At 40.4% G+C, this 18,362-nt stretch overlaps 1 protein-coding gene across 3 annotated transcripts; it reads right to left on the reverse strand.

Moving 5' to 3' along the window:
* Positions 1 to 118: 118 nt before the first annotated feature.
* On the reverse strand, positions 119 to 16,406 carry golga3 (golgin A3). Of its 3 annotated transcripts, none has more exons than XM_026187435.1 (24): positions 16,126 to 16,406; positions 14,904 to 15,171; positions 13,598 to 13,864; positions 11,480 to 11,592; positions 10,330 to 11,051; positions 9,987 to 10,095; positions 9,540 to 9,846; positions 9,247 to 9,449; positions 9,000 to 9,137; positions 8,634 to 8,795; positions 8,157 to 8,525; positions 7,851 to 7,928; positions 6,315 to 6,578; positions 6,123 to 6,217; positions 5,674 to 5,890; positions 4,977 to 5,120; positions 4,104 to 4,301; positions 3,872 to 3,988; positions 3,463 to 3,602; positions 3,203 to 3,335; positions 2,792 to 2,914; positions 2,516 to 2,680; positions 1,934 to 2,100; positions 119 to 1,789 (listed from the first exon to the last, which is right to left on the reverse strand). In XM_026187435.1, exons 2-24 carry the CDS (start codon positions 15,070 to 15,072, stop codon positions 1,600 to 1,602), a joined length of 4,590 nt encoding a protein of 1,529 aa, XP_026043220.1. In that variant the 5' UTR covers positions 15,073 to 15,171; positions 16,126 to 16,406; the 3' UTR covers positions 119 to 1,599. The 3 variants fall into 3 exon arrangements, with proteins under 3 accessions (XP_026043220.1, XP_026043219.1, XP_026043221.1); XM_026187434.1 differs by having other exon boundaries at positions 14,904 to 15,183; XM_026187436.1 differs by having other exon boundaries at positions 13,724 to 13,864; positions 14,904 to 15,183; positions 16,126 to 16,405.
* Between the last annotated feature and the right edge of the window lie 1,956 nt (positions 16,407 to 18,362).

Consider the following 18,362-nt stretch of genomic DNA (forward strand, 5'->3'; position numbering starts at 1 on the left):
TATATATATATATATATATATATATATATATATATATATATATATATATATATATATATATATATATATATATAACAAAAAGCTGTAAGCAATAGAGAACACGGTCCAAAAACATATGGGAACACAGTATATCAACATGTTTAATGTTTTGTGTTATTTGCTTCATCTCAATAAGCATCGTCCCTTTGGAAATTCATCAGCATAACATGGTATTTGCCTAAGCATTTAGTGTGGGAATGAGCATCAGCACAGCAGCTGCAGCACAACTGCATGCAGAAAGCTACTGTATCATCCAACAACCACTCTATACTGAAATGTTAGTGCAGCTGCAGCAGAATTATTATTGTTATCCAATTTATGGTTTGCATTAGATTCCATTTTTCTTTACACTATCAATTAAGATGAATAAACAATCGTACAAAAAAAGGACATGTACATAATATATTAACCTCTGGAAACAACAATTAACTTATCCCATTACCCATGAAACAGAAAAAAAGTGATTCAGGGGTATTCATTTTTTTGTAAATACAAACTTAATGTATTAACTGTAACAGAAACTGAACACATCTGATTGCACTTACTGTTATTAGAAGTTTTTTTTTTGTTGTTGTTTCATCTTACAACTTTACCCCTCGGTCAGTCCAGTTTTGATCAAGTGTGCAATGTCAGTTGATGTAATCCACATATTTTACAATAAACTGGTTTTAAGTAAGCAGTCACACATATATACAATATAACAAGTGACATCTTGCACACAACCTCAGCAGAAATATATTCACCCAAACAAATTAGTCCTTTATACCATATTAAAGACTGCTTAAGGCTTTTTTTTTTTGCGTACAAATTACTGCCGTCCATGCTAGACAAACTGATATTAACGTTGTTGTTTTTTTTGTTGTTTTTTAGAGTTTAAGAACCCAGGGTGACACAGCAAACATATTAAACACTGCATCTTAACATGAGGCAATACAAAATAACTGACTACAACTGTGCGTGAATTTTTAAAGTTGATGAACAGGAGTGATAAAGTTTTAACACAGGCTGCCTGTTTAACCATGTCAGTTTTTTCATAGACGAACGACTTCACTCATAGACAGGCACACATAAATGGAAGAACATGTGGTAGCCAGCCTTTAGGCGGCCTCGTGGTTTGTTTCTGTCGCTGAAAACACTTCTTTAAATGAAGCCAGTCCTCATTAAGCAGCATGAATGCCACTGATCTAACATTACGTGGATAGTAGCCAATTTTTGTGAGGAAAAATGCTAAACTAACAAGGAGACGGAAAAAAAAATTATGGCCTGAAAGATTTGTATAGACTGGGAAAAGAAGCATGGAACAAAAAGTTGTAATCTCTCAACTCTAAATAAATAAATGTGACAAAGGCGTAACACAAATAAAACAACCATCAAATAAAGAAGAAAGAATAAAGCTATGGTATGTAAAGTATTACTCTGCGAATGCACCTCTGTGCCGATGGGAGAAATGCCAAATGTTGGCAGCAATTGTTAAAAGAGAAAGGGTGTAAGGGGCTAAAAAGTGCCTTGGTGGATAAAACTCCACTCTCCCTCTATTGGCCTGAGAAAAAAGTTCTTTAGTTATGATTGCTGCTGTTCCCCATGGTTGTTATTTTCCACCTCCATGTTGTTTAGCTCTGTTGAGTTGGAGATGTTGTTTTGAAGCCTCAGTTGATCCAGTCCTTCCTCTGCGTTTGTCCATGAGCTCATTGACTCATGTACTGTTACTGTGTGTTCCTCCATCTGCCTTTGGAGGCTGTCCATCTCCTCCCTGAAAGGGAAAAAAACAACAGAAAAAAACTGTTACATCAGTTCTGGCGTTTGAATAACTGCCCAGCACTACAAAAAAAAAAAGTTTCATGTCGGTTTGCTGATAATGTTTAACCAAATCATTCACACAGAAAAAAGATCTTACTTGAGCTGTCGTAGACAGTTGTGGAGATTGTTCAGTGGCTCCTTGTTGACAGAAGTCGAAGGCTTCAGCAACTCATCCAGTAGGGAGGCAGGCACTGGGCAGTCTGGGATCTTAACTGGCGTTACTGGGGTGGATGGGTTCCCGTCACTTTTCAGTTCCATGCGCTGCTGCTCCAACAACAACAACAACAACAACAACAACAACACATTATTTTTATATGGCATTATACTTGCAGTACTGACCTTTACATCTCTGTAAAAGACAGAATGCCTTCATTACTCATACTGTAGAAAGTAATGGGCACACCCAGCTAAATGACAACATATTAGCCATTGCTAGTTGCACCCATATGAAATATTAACATACGTTTTATTTGCTTCGGTTTTAATCTTTTTAACAACAACCTCTCATGACGAGACTCTCGCAGAGGGAGAAACCATAATAATCACATGCAGCAGTTAATACTTTACTGTACATTATTTAGTGGACTCCTGAAGTTTAAATGATCTCACAGCTAGGAACTAAGAAAGCACTAAACAGGTCACATAACACAACCGTTCACGGCATGAAAAGTTGCCTCACCTTCCTTAGACGACTCTGTTTGAAGTCCTGTTTGAGTTGCTGGTTTTGAAGCAGGACTGTCTTCATGCTGTTTCTCAGCTCACCCACTTTGGCCTGCAGCATAAACTTGTCCTTCCTAGTGCTGCTCAGCTCCTCCTGTACCGACTCCAGCTCCACTTTAATATTCTGAGTCAGACATTTTATTTTACCAGTAAATGGTTTGAAAGAGGCATAAATGACAGAAACATGGAAACATGAGACACTGTGCCTATACTGTATAATCAGGTCAAAGCTTGCCTGCAGAGCTGTCTGTAGGTTGTCGAGCTCCCTGTGGTGGCACTGCTCCATCATCTCCACCTGCTGTTTCTGAGCTTCAATCTCCCTCTGCCTTTGCTCCACCTCCCACTTCAAATCTTCAACCTGAACCAGCAGCCAGTGTTAGACATCAGTGTTATTGAGAGGTGATCTCCAACAGTAAATTGGAAGGAGACTAAAACAGGTTTTAACGAACTGCAACACTGAAATGTTTATAGGAAATAAGGACTACATAACCCCAAGTGTTGTATTCGAATCAATTCAGCTAATCAGTATCAAATATTACAACAGTCACACAACAAAAAAATTTTTTTTTTCCCAAACTGACTTCTGTTGGTTAGAATACAAATGTAGCCCAACTAACAGGTAAAGTAACCCAAAACGAGTACTTGCCTCTTGGTTAGTGAGCGGCTGCTTTGCCAGTTCATCGTCCAGTTGTTTCCGGAGGATCTGGAGCTGGGAGTGAGCCTCAGCCAGCTCCTCTTGGAACCTGGCAACCTCCTGAGCGTGCTGCTCATCCTGAGCCCTGCAGAGTTTGTTAAGCAGCTTATAAAATCGTCAATTACTATAGGTTATGTAACACAGTATTAGATTAGAAATCATTAAAATTTTCCTGAAGTCACAGTATTCTTTAATCAGGCAAATGCACGCACTGTAGTTTGTGGGCTTCTTTCTGCAGAGCTTTAACCAGGTCCTCTTTGGACTGCAAGTCCTTCTTGATCTCTGACAGCTCCAGCATGGCTGCCCTGTAGTGCCGTCTATTGTGGGCTGCCTCAGCCTTTGCTGCTGCCACCTAAAGGAAACATTGCATAAAACAATATGGGAACTCCAAAGACCACACTACTCCCAATTTGGTGTCAAAAAGGAGAACGTACTGAGCTAGGCATGTGACAGTTTATCAGTTCGATTTATAGATTGTAAGCAGGTTCTTGCTGTGTCTTGTGTCAAAACAAAAAGTATTTAACTCCCAAAATACTTTAATAAGAGTTATTTTGAGGTTGTACTTCAGCTTAAAGAGAAGGAAATCATAATTTAGCCTAATATGCAGCACAGAAGTCTTACCTGTTCTTTCAGGTCCATGACTTTGGTCTTCTCTTTTTCCAAGGCCAGCTGTAGACTTTGTACCATCTGCTTCATCTGCTGGTCCTCCTCCTCTTTACGCTTCAGAACAGCTTGAACCTGAAACCCCACTTTTCTAGTTTAGTCTACAGGTAATATGATACTTTGTGTCACCAGGATAATAAAAACAAAACCCACATCTATATTATTAGATGCAATCCTTTTTTTTTCTTACCTGCAAATTGAGCTGGACAAGATCTGCCTCCCTCTTTGCTAAGGCCGACTCCAGAATGTTGGCATGCTCCCGCAGTGCATTGTGGGACTGAGCTAATCCGGCCAGTTTTCCTTTTTCGTGTTCCAGCTCAAGTGCCAATTTCTTGTTGGCATCTTCTAACTTTCGGATCCGCTTCTTGAAGCAGCGCGATTCTTGAAGCTGTGGAAGCAATACATGTCATTGATACAAAAAACTAAACAACAAACAAAACAAAACATATGAACTGAATAATTTCAGAAGTGCAAATAAACTGCTCATACAGTTGTATTATTGATGAAAAAGTTCATGAAATTATTTCTTTTTTCATGAACCAACTAAGCTCTGGGACACCTAACCTATCAGTCTATTATCAGTGATTGCATTCTGGTATTCATACGTAAGCCCGTTTTACAATAATCTTCCTTAAGTCTTCATTATATGATTCCCACATCAACAAAAGCCACGGTGTTAGCAAAAAAATTGACAGAACATGAAGTGACATTGTCTTAATGCATTTTATACTTTAAGATTGCTGTTCTTGAAATCTTAACATACGTATATTTTATTTATTCTTTTGTATATTAATCATGTTTGTCACAAGTAGATTGGACAGCAGGAGAGTGTGTCACTCGAAGACTTTTTTTCTGTTTTGTATTGTTGCCTTTTGGTTGGTTCTCCAAAGCGTACGATCTTTTAGTGAAATGCCCATCTCAAGATTCTGGGGAGACACGTTGATAGCTGGAAGATGCCATGAGATTAACAGAGAAAAGCATGTCTGAAAGGGGCTAAAAAGAGGTTTGAACTGAGAAAAAAAAAAGTATATGAGCTATAAGATGAAAGATTAACAAAGTTTACCTCATCTTCAAGCTCCAGAACCTTCTCCTGGTATTCTTCCAGCTCTGTGGACGTTAGGGTGATCACTTCTTGAAGTTCCTTCTCTAGCATAGCTTTGCTGTTGGTAACAGCCTGCAGTTCAGCCTGTAGAGTCTCAATCTTCTTCTGTATGACAAATAAATAAATGTTTGAGTTAGCCAACAGCTACAGTTATATTCACGATGCAGGGGCATACAACCTTCTGACAAGAAATGGTAAGAAATGACAAGAATACGGGTCAATCCATATAAAAAAATCTGTCAAAATAAAATAAAAACCTCACGCATTCAGAATCAGATGATATTTTTAACACTAACTTTAGCAAATGTAATGAAGCTGTAGAGAGGGCTGTTACAACATGGTTGCAATGCATAAACCTGGCGTTACCAAGGTTAATGCACATTTGAGAGTTGAGTAGTGCACAAAGGGACTAGAGAGAAAGACAGATGACTCATACTTTAACATGATCCCTACCACCTATGTAAGCGCTGTCCATCATAAACGAGGTGTACAGACAGTAACACATGTCTGTAGGAGTTAATGCACCCATTTTATTTATTGTGATACAAACTAAATAAATAAGAGCAGGTATAGCTTTCTAACAGTGATACTTCTTCTAATGCTTGAAACTCTTTAAATAGATGTTGCAGCTTGAAGCTTTAAAAGAAGTGCTCATTACCTGCAAGGCCTGGCTGTTCCCTTCATCTGATACCTGGGCCTTCAATTTAGCCAGCTCCTCCTCAGCAGTCTCCTTGTCAGTCAGAGCCTCTTGGAGCCTCCTGCTCAGGATGCCCACGGCGTTCTCGTAGGCCTTGTGTTTGGCCTTCATCTCCTTCTGAGCGCTGGTCAAATCTGTTCCCAGCTTCTTCACACGCACCTTCTGTTCAGTGATGGCTCTATTTCAAAGAACATATGAATGAAAAAAATAAATAAAAATGTATTTTAATTCCTGATATAACAAACACAGAATTTCTGAGGAGGATTTAAAAAAAAAGAAAAATCACACATACAAACTTTTATTTCTATGAGGCGTTTAGGCATTACCCCTTATTTCTATTTATAAATACCAAATGACTACAAAGAGGGGCATCATGGGCCAAATCATCACTGTGGGACCACATGACTCACTTCTTGGCTTCAGCCTCCATTTGCTCCACCTGTTTCCTTAGACCTTCATTCTCCTGTGTCACTGCTGCTAGCTGGCTCTGATCAAACTGTAGAGACTGCATTGGGGGGGAAAAAAAACACCCAAGGTTAATATAATATTTTCTTTATTATATAATACTGTAATGCCATGAGCAAATATCAGACAAACAGTACCTGAATCTGGGTTTCGAGCTGATCCCTTTCATTCTGAATGGTTTGCAGATGGGCCTCCATGTTACTCATCTGCTCTTGCACTCTCACCACTTCCTTTTGCAGCCGGGTCTGCTCCAGCTCTGCCTTCTGCTTCTCCCCCTGAGCAGCCAGTAGCTCCTGCTTCAGATCCTTCACCTCCATCAATAGACGCTTTTTGGTGGACTTGAGCTCACTGATCAGCTGGTCTTTGGAGCTGGCATCCCTGCGGTATGCTTCCACCATCACCTGTGAGGTAAATGGCATTTTTAACCCCAGTAAAAGGTTTAAAGTGGAACAAAATACTTATGAGGCATTTGCTCCTTTGGAGATGTGCAAGTAGTCTCACTCATATTTGCCTTGACTGACACAGCAGGGAAAAAACAAGAACTGACAGCACTGCAGGAGACAGGGCTGCATCATCTCCAGGGTTTGAGAGAGATTTAATTCACTGATGCCGTCTATTCATAGAGGAGTGGATAAGCTTTATTTTTGCAGGCCAAACATGAACACAGTCCACCAATGAAAATGGCTATAGTGAACCATTGTAAAACCTATAAGATGGCAAATATAATTCTAACCTTTTAATGAGAGGACACAAGTCTGTTGTGCCATTTATGAATTAGCAAGAAAAACATGAAAATGAAAAATCTCTCTAAGACTGAACTTGCTGATTTTTTTTTTTAAAGTGCTACTAAATGCACATTGCTTTTTAACAAATTGACAACAAATACCATATTTGCTTACTTTTATCCTGTACATGTTTAAAATTAGGGATGTGCACGACTAGTCGACTAATAGTCGCTGCTGTCAGTAGTCGGTAACAGACTTACCAGTCATTTAATCTAATTGTTAAAATTTTAATTGATACCCAATGCTGGTAAATTCTTGTGTCCTAAATGTTGTTGAGAAACGCCATAAATCCGTTAATCAGCCTGATCGTTTGGTTAACACTATTATTGCTGGTTCTTTTAAGGAGACAGAATGAGATCGTGGATACAAATGGCGGAAATTAGCTTTCTCCGAAGGGTGGATGGGCTCATCCTTAGCAATAGGGTACAGAGTTCAGTCATTCAGGATTAGTTTATTGATAATAGAGACATTTTCACGAAAACTTACTTGGTTGTCATGTGTTGCTCAAAACAGTTCAATTACTATTTGATGGACCAAGATGTTAATGCATGCATATAAAGAGGGCCTACAATAACTCAAATCTTGAAAGGCACACAATGCAGTGCATGAGTCTGTCATTCTGTCAACTAACTCCACCCTTTTCATGACAGTCTGTCAATGCAAAATAAAGCAGCCTTGGACAATGCTCAATCCAGTGAGGCGTGTCAGCACCGCTCTCCTCCAGAGAATGTGTCTGCCATCTGGCTCTACAATACATACTCCCACGGCAGCCACAGCCTTAGCCAGCTGGGAGTCACTCTGACAAGTGGCTTATAAATGTACATGAAGTCTTTCTGAGTTGCTGCAGGCAGCATATAATGTCATGTAAAAGCTATGAAGGCGTCTTACCTTTTGTTGCAGGAACTGCTCCTTAAATTTCTGAGCTTGCTTCTTCAGGGAATTATTTTCTTGTTGTAAAGTTTCAATCTGTAACATAATACAATTGTTTCATTACTCACTATAAGTTGTATCAATGCTACTTGAGTTTTGTTTAAATTAATATTAACTACACTGAAGAAAAAGGGGTAAATCCTCATTCTTCAGGCACAAAAACAAGCCTTTTTGACCTATTGCAAACATTTCCAAACTGCAAAAAACATTTTAGGTAAATGTAAAATAAATTAACTCTACCTCAACACATCTTCTGTCTCATACCTGATTGGCTTTGACTTGGACTTCCTGTCGTAGTTGATCCAAGACATCTGAGGCCACCAGAACATCCTCGCCAAGCCTCTCAGCACTCTCATCAAGTTGGCTCTTGTCTGCTCGGGCTGCCTGCAGTGCTACCTCAAGGACAATCTTTTCGTTCTGGAGGTACTGGATGTTGTCATCCTTGGCAGTGCTTTCTGTCTGCAGCTCAGCCAGCTGGGCCTCCAGCTCCTGGTATCGGGCCTCTAGCTGGTTGATGGACTGGTCTTTGGTGTGCAAGTTCTCCTGAGTGGTTGTCAGCTGGCGCATCAGCTCCAGATGTTCCTTCTGAAGTGTCTGCAGCTGTGCATCCTTCTGGGAAAGGGTCAGCTTTACCTAAGACAGAACATTAAGAGCAGAGTTTACAAATGAAGAATTACGTCTAAGAATTTTATTGCACATGCAGGGTGACAAATAAGTCACGGTTACATTTGGCATGACTACCTGCTCTAGTTCTCTTTCCAGGGTGCTGGCTGTGTTGGCAAGCTTTATTAACCGTTCTCGCTCTTCTTCATACTCGTCCAGCTTGTGCTGCAGGTCATCTTCCACCATGCTCTTTGCATCCTGGATCTGCTTGTAAGCAGCTTCTTGGGTCAGCATGTCGGCCTACATTACAGAGAGTAAAAGCACTTTAAACAATGTTCAAATATAGTCGAGATACACAAACGGTTAAAAGTACATTTTACTGCAATTCCTGTGATTTTTTTTTTTAAATATTTTGAGTGGTTTTATTTAATTCCCTTGGCTAAATAACAAAGTTAACGTGTAGTTTGTTTTGACTTTAGATTTAAACCTGAAGCTGGAAAATACCTCAATGCTCTGTAGCTGTACAGCGATGCGTTCTTTTTCTTTGATGGAGCGGTGCTGGGTCTCAGTGAGTTGATGTGACAGTGTCACATTTTCCAGCTTCAGATGCTCCAGAACACCAATCTGAGTCATCTGTCCAGCCTATAAAAAAAAAACAAACAGAACCAGACATGTCAATAGTTATGTCTCCTGCATGACAACTAATGCCAAGCCGTGACATTAAAGCCAACTGCACGGGCATTAAACTTACCTGCATGTTGGCCATTTCACTTTGCAGACGCACTCTTGCCTCCTGGGCCAGAGCTAGCTGCTGCTGGTACCACTGTCTGACCTGCTGAAGTGAATCGATCTCGGCCTGGGAGGTCTTCAGTCGGCTCTGTAGGGTACTGCGCTCCAGCTGCACCTGTTGAAGCTGACTCTGAAGACCACCCATCTGCTGACGCAACTCCTGAACTGCAAAAGCGCAGGATCAAAACATAAAATTGAAACATATGAGGTGGAGGTGAATATATACACTCAGCCATTTGAGTCTCCATCACTCACCTGTATTGTCCCTTGAGGTTACAGCGTTTTGCATCTCCTCCACCTTCCCCATCAGCCTGTTGTACTGGTCTTCAGCAACCTTTAGATCATTGCTTAGAGAAGCCAGACTGGCATTCTTGTTCTCTAGACTGCTCTGGAGCTCTACCATAGCCTTCTCTAGCTGGCTACAGCTTTGCCGTAGTGTGCCAACCTCTGTAGTGAGGGCACTCTGCTTCTCCTTGCTGACTTGAGCCTCCTCCATTTTAGCCTGCAGCTGTGCATTCACTGTTGCAAGCTGGGCCTGAAGCTCTGTCTTCTCCTTGAGAGCCTAGAAAACAGGGCAGGTGGTTATAGCATGTAGCCCGATTATTTTCAGTGTGTACTTGTATAATATTGGTCGCCCACAAGGTTATATTAGGAACTGAAGACCAAAAAAATAAATAAAATATTACTGATGGTTTGCATTACCTGATTGGCCTCAGATGACAAGGATTCCAGCTGGCCCTCAAGCCTCATTTTCTCTTTCAACACTTGGAGCACTTCATCATGACCCATCACAGAACTCTCCAAAGAAACACTAAAACAAATTTAAACAACCTCAGTGAATACGATCAAACAAATGAGTTGAGAGGTTCAACAAAAGATTATACATATCAATCTTTTTCCAAAATGAAAATTTTCAGGTTCCCTCATATACTCAGTCTGTGAAAATACACAGTAACCACAACTGCACTAATATTTTACCAACCTCACTACTCAAATAATAAATTCAAACATTTATTGATTTGCCTTTCTTGTAAGAAATCGTCACCTGCTGGAGAAGCTGTCCCTGCGGCTACGAGGCTCTGCTGTCCCTTCTCTTTCCTGCTCCAGCTCCAGGAAGTGTTGCTCTTCAGTGGCTGCTTGCAGAACCTCCTGAAGGGAAGGGAACTGACCCATGGCCTCAGGGGCGATCTCGCGTCCATCTACTGTGTATGGCCCCTGCTGCCTCTCCACTGCTGCAGAGAGCACACCGTAGGTTCCCCTGGTAGACACGCTGCTATAGGAAGAGCTGTCACTGTCGTTGCCATCATTCCCGGGCCTTACCCCTGATTCACTGCCATCAATTTCTGACACACTGTCCCGGACGTGGAGGGGAGCACCGGACTGTGCCTCTGTCTCAGAAGTACCGCACTCTGACGTCACACTGATCTCAGACAGTGTGGACACAGAGCTAATAGTGGAGTTGACAGAGCTTATGTCTGCTGCCTTTATGCCTCCTCCTCCACCACCACCACCACCACCACCATTCTCAGGAGACTTGTAATCAGCCAAGGAGTGGATCTTGTTAGGGCGAGGTGACCTGGACTTCTTTTCTTTGGGAGGAGGAATTCCAAGGCTACCAAGTTTAGGACCACGTGGGACACTGGTCCTGAGGAAGGAATACTCCTTGGTCATGGCAACAGTACTAGCCCGGGGTAATGCCTCAGGATGTAGCATAAGTTCTGGATCCAGGGTACTGAATGGTCTGCTCTTGGTGGTGGTACGATGAGACTAAAAAACAGGAGAGAATCAGAGGTTGTATTTGAAACAAAAAGAAAAAAATGACATCTATTCTTTAATTGGTAAAATGAGTGTCCAGCAAAAATAACCGAATAAATGTGTAAATATTTATATTCACATCAAGTAAAAGAACTTAGAATAAGTCCAGTAATTACTGTACAATTACTAATCTCAGTCACAAACATAGCCAAAAAGTTAAACTAATTTCACAGGAAAAGGCAGGAAAAAGTAAATCAGCAGAAACAAGTGACACTGTGCTGGTGCATCACTCTACCTCTCCTAAGATTACGTTCAAGGACTGCTTCTCTGACATTATCATGTAAATATTGTGATATAACTTTGCTCCTTCACCATGGTGCCAATGTTTCTGTGTATAATTTTTGCCAGAAAAACATCATTTTCCCTTTGCATTCACCCACCCTCTCCTTCTGTCTCTGCACTCTGTACTGTTTTAGTTGCTCCTCCAGGCGCCGGCGAGCCTCTAGGCGAATCTTCTCCTCATTCTCCATCTCCAGTGATGGTTTCTGGTTGGCTGAAAGGATGAAGGGCAAGGAATGTTAAAACAAAGAGAAAAATGCTACCGCTTAACATATACTATCCAACTACAGCAAAGCAGATTATTTAAACAGGCTGTTATGTCACGAATGCAAACGCTGGAATTTGGCATGGTGGTGAGTGAAGCTGCTTGAAGCCTGGTTCTCAAATGACAATGGTAAACAAATTATTCAAATTTTAGTTATTTTAATACTTGGCCATGGGCAGTAAGTCAAGGTTTGCCACTTGACTTAAGGATTAATGGCATTTTTAGAGCAGGTGTTACATAACTGTTGCGTGTTACACCCATAAAATTAAAGGCGTCCTATAGGATAGAGCAGGGGTCAGCAACCTTTCACACCCAAAGAGCCATTTGGAGCCAGTTTCCACGCAAACGAAAACACCGGGAGCCGCAAATATTTTTTGACATCTAAAATGAAGATAACACTGTATATATTGTTTTTTACCTTTATGCGAACAACTAAGGTGTGTTGCTTTTGAAATCCATGAAGTGCTACAGAGAAAATTACATTTTATTGATGTTATTAACACATTTTGAACTCTTAAAGAAATATAACAAAAGGAAAGCTGAACTAAAATGATCCAGCAAACAAAAACTGTTGTGAGCCGCCCCCCTTATATCGCCTTTGGGCTTTTGGAGCCTTGATCTGACTTTTAAAAAATAAAAGAACTATGCTGCTAAAAAAATTTTAAAAATAGATGTTTGCAAAATTGAATATGTATTTTACCTGGTTAATGTGTGTGGCAAGGCGTGGTCTGTAGGGGAGGCGGACGCACCTGAGCAGCACCCGCAATCACGCCTCGCCGCCTTAACGTCTGTGCTCTCTATGCTGTTGTGTTGGTGTGTGTCGGGCTGTGAGCTGAAAAGCTACAGCCGGCTGTGTGCGTACAGCAACCGTGTGTGAAAAGTGGTCAATAAAGAGATGCTGAAAAGCGTGTTCATGCAAACATCGTCGGGTCTGCCGTGGTATGTTTACAACGGGACTTCTGCTCCTGAACCTCTGCGCACAGCGCCTGCAAATCGGGGCTGTAAGAAGTCACATTCATCTTCACGCAGGACTGTAAGCTGTCGTCTGTGAGGCGTGAGCGGTGTTTGTTTGTAACATAGTTCACAGTGGAGCTGCCGACATAATGTGGATCCGAAGATCCATAATTGGCCTACCTGGGGTTGAAAGTCTCGGCAAATGCAGGCGTTTCGGCGGGTACACCGGCTTCCGCCAGTGTGACGCTTATTTTGAGCGATGAAAAAATAATAAAATATAATTGTATTTTTATATTTCAATATCACAACAATCTTCCAATTTAGAACTACAAGTTAAAAAGAACTAACATAAATAAATTACACTTCAACTAAATACTCCTAATTTATTTTCCCAAACCACGCGGAGCCGCAGTATAAGCACTAAGGAGCCGCAGGTTGCCGACCCCTGGTATAGAGGTACGCAGCTATAACACTGCAATAGATGTACACTGAATTAGAGCTGTGTATTCACCAACAATTAAGAGATACTTCATGTGGGTTTTTCCTGTGGAGTTATTTTGATTCTCTGTAGGAGTTATAATGTGCAGGCAAACAAAATCAGTTATTGCCATGCTTAAAAATATAAGCTTTCATAACTGTGAATCAGGCAATGGTGCCAATTTTTAAAAATACCATGTAAAAGATAATGTATCAGAGCGATTAGTAGCAAAACAAAGCCGTGAATTCAAATAGTGTCTTGAAAAAGAAAAAGAAAAAAAAAAGCACCCACACAAAATTTTAGTTAAACAAAAGACTGCTATGGGAGTTGCTGGGAGGAGGTAAAGTCAAACAGCTAAATGAAATCCTCACTGAATCCTTCAGTCCAGATAACACACAGACAGGGGAGTTAAAGCAAACACTTGTACATGAGCCAACGACCAAAACACTCCACATCAAAACGGGAGGTTAGAATAGAAAGGGTTATAGAGGGGGCATTCACTGCACATAAATTTATGCTTACACAGTTCAGTCTCCTGCATAGGCATACTGAGTCTGAGTGACTGCAATGCATCACTCTTGTGAACCGTGACCTCAGCACTAGCCCCCTCAGACTTCTCTAGCATCATGGGTGGATAAGCAGCCACACCTGGGGAGGGCTTGCGGTTCTGCGAGTTGACAGGGGAGCTGGTGCTCTGGGGAGGAGCTGTCAGAGGCAGGGTGTCCCCTGCAGTATCAAAGCCCTCTGCCAGTCCATTTCCATTTGGCATCACATCTGAATTGACAGGACCTGAAAGAGGAAGGGGGGAAAGCCCTCAGGAATCCAACAATTAGTCATGAGAAATTCTTGTGAACTAGTTTGAGTGGATGTGATTCTTTTGGCAAACTGGCTAGACAACTTTGTCAAGCAACAATAGCTTACGTGCACAAGGCAACGACAAACACTCATGTAACACTATTGTTACTGAAGCATCCCTCCTAGCTGCATCTACTCTTATAGGAGCAAAACTGGGATTCAGCTTGCAACACAAACACATTTAAAGGGACTGGAAATTATTTTCTTTGTTACCCACAGACTACAGACAAAACGTGCCATTTTCTGTCAGCGGTGGAAGTGGTTTGTTCATTTTACATGACAGACATTTTCTATGTCCTCTTGTCACTGGTTGAAGTAGTTATGGAGAAAACGGGATTCATTTTCAGCAATAGAATGCGGGAACGTCTGCCAAGCAGCTGTCATTCAAAACTGAAGAAATCATCCCAGAAATGTCCCGCTGAGAGGAGTTTATTTGCGGTAAAATCGTAATATCTTGTTAGAATTTTTTTTTAATGATGTTGTTTGTTGCTAATGTAATTATGGATATTTAAATGTACAGAAAATAAATGAGATATTCAAATGCTTTTTCCAAATATAATTACAAAAAATATTTCTGTACACTTTTCAGTAAAGCTTTTGTATTTCTGGGTAACGCACTGTGTGAGAAAATCTTCCTGCTACTTTTTCCAGTTTGTCTCATGTGTATCCTCAAACTCGTACACTTACATACGTTACAATTAGATACATTCTGTACACATTTTTTCTGTCAAAAACCCCCAAACTGAAACACTGTAAACAGATGATGAAAATTTTGAATTTAGCTCAGCTATATAATATGCTTGTTCAAAGGCCTGTGCAACATGGAGCTGCAGATGGCCTAGAGAGGCTCGTCATAACCACCAAAACAGGTCATGCATGGCAAAATAGTGTTAGATAAAAGAGACACCATTACACTTCAGAACCTCACAATCTAGGAATGAGTGATCCTTTCCAGAAAAGCATGCTTACTCACCGTTATGAATATCCCCCTTTGCATCCTTTGGGTTTTCCAGCCCTTTTTTAAATGTCGTTTCACGCTCCACAGCATGGGCTTGAGCCTCTTTGGATTTTATAACATGGTCCTCTTGATAAGTATTGGCCTCCATCTGGGCTGCCACTGACTGCTCAGTATCCACTTCCATTAAGAGAAGTAACAGTCACAGCACTGCTGGTGCACTTCTTGAAAGGGCATCTCACTACGCCATCTTCTTAGGAGGCAGATTAGCTGAGAGCATGTCAGTCTACAGGAGCACCTCCAAGCACATACAAGAAGAGAGAAAATATATAACAACTTTTAACGACACATGAGAAAGATCAACATGCGACACAGAAGAAGCCGTAGCGACTCACCAGGGATCTGTTTTACCCACTAATAAGGTTACGTAACAACAGTCTGCTTTTATAAGCTATAATTAAATACTAACAAACTACTTTGGTAAGTGGATTTTTCAGGTTAAATATAACTTAACTCTGCAATAATTTATGTGTACTTTAAAAACAAATGCAACAAAGGTTTCCCCGGCTTATCGCCTATTTGTCGGCCACGCACCACTGAAGTAAATCTGTGAGGGCATGTGTACAACCTACCCTATCAGAGATACCCCTTATTAAGCACAGTTGATATTTACATGTAAGCCTTTCCGAAGATTAAAAAACAGTGACAGCAGTACTCTGCAAAGCCTTTCCGCGTGACATGTTATATTATTATCGTATCCTACTATAAATGGTAACCTTTGACTCATAGGGTGTGCTGCAAAGACTGGTGCAGCCGCTGGACGCACAGCGGCTACAACTGCTGCTAGTAGCTAGGGTGCTAGCATCTACTCAGACTCAGACTCGGAGTCGGCATCTCGGGGAAAAAAGCAAGACAGTTGATGGCAAACATTACTGTAAAGCCCCTATATTTCCAGCGACTAGGCTGAATAATTTCACTTCATATAAAACTGGCAATGACAAGAAAGACGCACTAAACTTTAGGTGGGTAGCACTAGCTAGTGAAGCTAACGTGAGTGCTAATTAGCCACGGGACCTGTCAAGCTAAGAATTGCTACAACCTGGAATCGCCTTCACGCCTTCATAGGACCATTTTCTGAAAGTCATTCGCCGAAACACCTGGCTTCACCTTTGTTACAAACCCTAGTATAAATTATAAAATATATCACAGATAAATGCTACAAAATACAACAAATACTCACCTTCTTGCGAGCTTCGCCTTTTACTACGTGGCTGTTTAGTTTCGGTCCCTTTTCTGTCCGACTAGAAACACTGGGCTCAAACAATACATTATTTGAAACAACTAACTAAGCTTGTCGGGTCACTGACTGATTGTCTATGTGTACTCTCAAATGTTTAAATTTAAATAGAAAAACATATATTTTAAAGCCGCGCAATATCTGAAGATGTATATAGCAATAATACATGTATTACACGACCCATAATAAGGAACGGACAGCCGCTCCGGTGACTCTCTCGGATGTGGTACAATGCTTCACTCTTGTGGTCAAATACTGCGCCCTGCTTTCCAGCTGTGCTGTCAACCTGCAGCTGTGGCAACCACCAAAAGTACCGTCACAAGCAGCTGGTGCCACTTACCAAGACGGTGCACGGACATGCATTAATATACACACGATTAAATCACACCACTACTTAACGTAATTAGATTAGATTAGATTCCACATCTAGGATTTGAGCTACGTTTTTATTTAAAGGTAAAGCCCTTTCACTGGTACAGCACTGTTCAAGAGTCTCAAGTTATTCCTCCTGTCTTTAAAAACTCTGTTTTAAAAATTTAAAACAAACTTGAAAGTCAGTATTAGAAATCACGACATTTATTTTTCAACACAGCCTGAACTTTCTTAGACAAGCTTTCTTGTCATTTCTTTGAGTAGTCTTCAGGCATAGTTCTCTCTATGGCTTTGTGCATGTGGTGGAGGAAGCTGTCTTAGTGATGTGGATGTTCACAATTTTGTGTGCGTGTGTGTGTGTCTAATAGGCTGCAAGAGCTTCATAAATGTCTAAGATGCTGTACCTATAAATGTCTCTTTTTTGGTTGGTTGGTTGGTTGGTTGGTTGGTTGGTTGGTTGATTTTTAATTCTGACAAACAGGAGAGAACTGTCCTCCTCATGAGTCTCAGCTACATTTGCTATATTAAGAATATAAATATGTATGCCTGTACTGTTTTGTGCAAGTAGAAAAAGGCTTCAAGGGCTATATATTTTTAACTTTATTCAGGTATTGGTGTTATTTTTTTGGTCTATTTTATTTAACTGAGTCATCAAAAAATGTCAAAGATAACACAGTTTGACAAGGATAAAATAGTAATTTTGCTCCAGCAAGTAGATTCCCAGAGAACTATTAGTTAAAAACTTAGCACATCTTGACATGGTGTGCAGTCTGTCCTTTAAAAAGTAGAGGGCAAAAGAAGGAAAACATCAAGCAAAAAATATGACACTGGATGTGAGAAATGCATCTGTGCCGCAGGCCCTTCAGTCGATTCCTCTACTGTTCACTGAAGCCTCTTCAGAAGTGGTCTCAGAGGAAGGATGGCTTAAGCCAATCTTAAGGAACAAAACATCCATTTGTAAAAAAAAAAAAAAAAAAAAAAAAAAAAAAAAAATAGGGGAAATCTCTGTCATGCTTTAGGACTGCATTTCAGCCAGTGGTGTTGGGGACTTTGTCAAAATTGATGGAATTTATTTATTTTTTGACATGACAGTGAGCCCAAACACACTGTTAGTGCAGTAAAAACCCGGATTAAAAGACATAATGGAAAGCTACACTTCATAAATGAAACGCAGAGCTCAACATGGTTGAAGCAGTGTGATTACAGACTGTTGGAAGACGGATCTGTGTGGAAAACACACATGAATTGGCATTTTTAAAAGGAATTAAAAACTTTTACTGCAACAAAATCTGAATTGAATTTGGAGGTGAACTGTTCACAAAATGTCTTTCACAAAAAGACTTAATGAAACACCTCCACAAATGTGATGAAAACAGTTATTTGATGATTTTCCATGTAAAATTATTATTAACATGAATGGAAGTTAATAGACTTTCAAGAAGAGCTGTAGAATGCAAAAAATAATAATAATAATAATTAAAGCACTGGTTTGAAAACATTATTGTTCTTTGTTGAGAGTATTTGTCAAAACTTATTAAATTTTACATGAAAATTGCTGAACAAGTCATGTGTATAAAGGCAGTATGTGTAGCTTGTAGTTTATGTAGGTTTAGCTACTTGGTTTTTTTTTTACACTTAGTAGATGTGTACAGTGATGTGTTCAAAATAAAGAAAGACACTGTTGGAAAAAAAGAAAATTGCTGAACAAAGATGAGAATTGGTCCAAATGAGTAAAGACCAAAGATCGTGCACTTTGGACGGGTACAGAGGTGAACACACTGGAGGGACGTAATGGTTGAGCTTAAAGT

The sequence above is a fragment of the Astatotilapia calliptera genome, chromosome 12 (genome assembly GCF_900246225.1).
Source record: "Astatotilapia calliptera chromosome 12, fAstCal1.2, whole genome shotgun sequence".
NCBI lineage: Eukaryota > Metazoa > Chordata > Actinopteri > Cichliformes > Cichlidae > Astatotilapia > Astatotilapia calliptera.

Bases quoted from the DNA above. Each gene is read 5' to 3' on its own strand.
- golga3 (XM_026187435.1), bottom strand. From the start codon at position 15,072: ATGGAAGTGGATACTGAGCAGTCAGTGGCAGCCCAGATGGAGGCCAAT. The intron at 4,302-4,976 runs GTAAACTTTGTT...TTGCTTCCACAG, and splicing joins TTCTGGAGCTTGAAGATGAG to CTTCAAGAATCGCGCTGCTT. The intron at 2,101-2,515 runs GTGAGGCAACTT...TTGTTGGAGCAG, and splicing joins AACAGAGTCGTCTAAGGAAG to CAGCGCATGGAACTGAAAAG.